The sequence below is a fragment of the Lolium rigidum genome, chromosome 6 (genome assembly GCF_022539505.1).
Source record: "Lolium rigidum isolate FL_2022 chromosome 6, APGP_CSIRO_Lrig_0.1, whole genome shotgun sequence".
NCBI classification, from domain to species: domain Eukaryota; kingdom Viridiplantae; phylum Streptophyta; class Magnoliopsida; order Poales; family Poaceae; genus Lolium; species Lolium rigidum.
This window is the reverse complement of record NC_061513.1, coordinates 331,385,492-331,387,256: the sequence shown is the minus strand read 5'-3', so window position 1 is coordinate 331,387,256 and position 1,765 is coordinate 331,385,492. Positions and strand designations below refer to the sequence as shown.

General features: G+C 46.5%; 1 protein-coding gene across 1 annotated transcript; it reads right to left on the bottom strand.

The window, feature by feature from the left end:
• Nucleotides 1–291: 291 nt before the first annotated feature.
• On the bottom strand, nucleotides 292–714 carry LOC124660376. Its single transcript, XM_047198183.1, has one exon. The coding sequence runs from the start codon at nucleotides 712–714 to the stop codon at nucleotides 292–294; it is 423 nt and encodes a 140-aa protein (XP_047054139.1).
• Between the last annotated feature and the right edge of the window lie 1,051 nt (nucleotides 715–1,765).

Sequence of the window (1,765 nt, the reverse complement as noted above, 5' to 3'; positions counted from 1 at the left end):
CAAAATCTGTACAGCTGGCGAACTAATATTTACCCTGTATCTCAACAGGCCAAGATAGGTGATCATGCATAAAGATTGCAGCTACATTAATAAAGGATGGGCGCAAAAATAGTACAGTAAAGATTTGCTGCAAATTAATACTGATGATCATGCCATTGGGATTCAGGAGCTACCATTTACAGATTGGGGAAAGAACCTTTCTTTTCACAGTTGACGACTGAAATTGCAGACAATAAACAGAGAAAGAAACAAAAAGAAAACATGGCGAGCCGCCGCCGCCGTCGGTAGTGTCTACACGGCGACCCTCTGCAGGACCCTGGAGGGAACGGCGAAGCGCGCGGAGAAGGAGCGCGAGAGGTTCTCCGGCTCCACCCATGCCGCGCCGTCGTCGAAGTTCTGCGCGTAGCTGTAGGCGTCGTAGGGCTCCCGCGGCGCCGCCGACGGCACGCAGCCGGTGGTGCAGAGCAGTATCCTCTTCTTCTCCCGGACGATCTTCCGCCACAGGCCCCTCAGCTTGGTGCCGCACCCGCGAGACGAGGCCGCGGACGGCGCCCGCCCGTACGAGGAGGAGGCGGGCTTGTCGAACTGGCCGTCGAAGTAGTAGTCGTCGTCGTCGTCGAGGTCGAAGCCGTCGCGGACGTAGCGGCGGGACATGGAGGGGGCGCAGGAGCAGGAGGCCTGCCGCTGGGACCGATGGCCGTCGGCGCCGTCCATGGCGGGGAGTGGTGGCGGGTGGGAGGGGAGGGGAGGCGGCAGTTGCAAGAATCAAGAATGGGGCAGAGAGGTTGTGCGAGAGAGATGGGAGGCGTTGGTCGTGGGTCGTGTATATGTAGAGTGGCCGGTGGGTGGTTTTGCTCGTGGGTTGGGATAAAATATCTTTTTAATTAAGTACAAAAATAGGAAAAAAATATTGTGCTAACAACCCATATCTGACTGGATTAATCATTTTATGACGAGGCCAGAATAGCTGGCTAGTGATCATCCAACAGCCCATAGGTGCATCACAAAAAAAAGCCCAAAGGTGACTGGAAAATGTACTCACATAAATTTCTCTGAAACTCTGAAATTTTATTGGTTCCCATAGACAGTGAGAAACACATGAATGATTAATAGTTGTTGCAAATTTTGAGAGAAATTTGAACTTACAGTACTGTGCAGTTAAGAAAAAAAGGAGACACCGTTTACGCTAAAGCGGAAGTATTGATAGAAATTTAGAGCTAAATATGCTAGTTAAATGAATTCAAATATGCTAGTTAAATGAATTCAGTAACTCAAAAACTACTAACCACCTTGTGAGATTAGCCTTGGATGTTGACTAAAAATAGAACTATCCAATTTAAAACCTTTAGATTATCACTAATTAAATTTTAGATAATTCATATCCGCATGCTGACATACCATTTCTGAAGGGCCACTTCATCATCAAATATCCTTATCCGCCGGATTTTTTAAAATATGATATGGATCTTAAAACGGATATGGGGCTGGTTTTGACATGGAAACTATCTATCCGTTTACATTCCTATTTATCTGAAATGCCTTTTTTGAAATAGAGGTTTTACCCTCAACTCTCCGCATCAAAATGATGCACACAATTTTCTTTTATTACAACTATTTACATCAATTTTACAAACCAGTCTAGCAAACCCTTAACGCATACCATTGCACATATTCGGAAATCGTTGCCACCATCTTCCACCATCTTCTGCTGACCCATCTTTAGTAAGGATCAAGGCATTAACCTTGTCAGGCTTGCCATCGATGT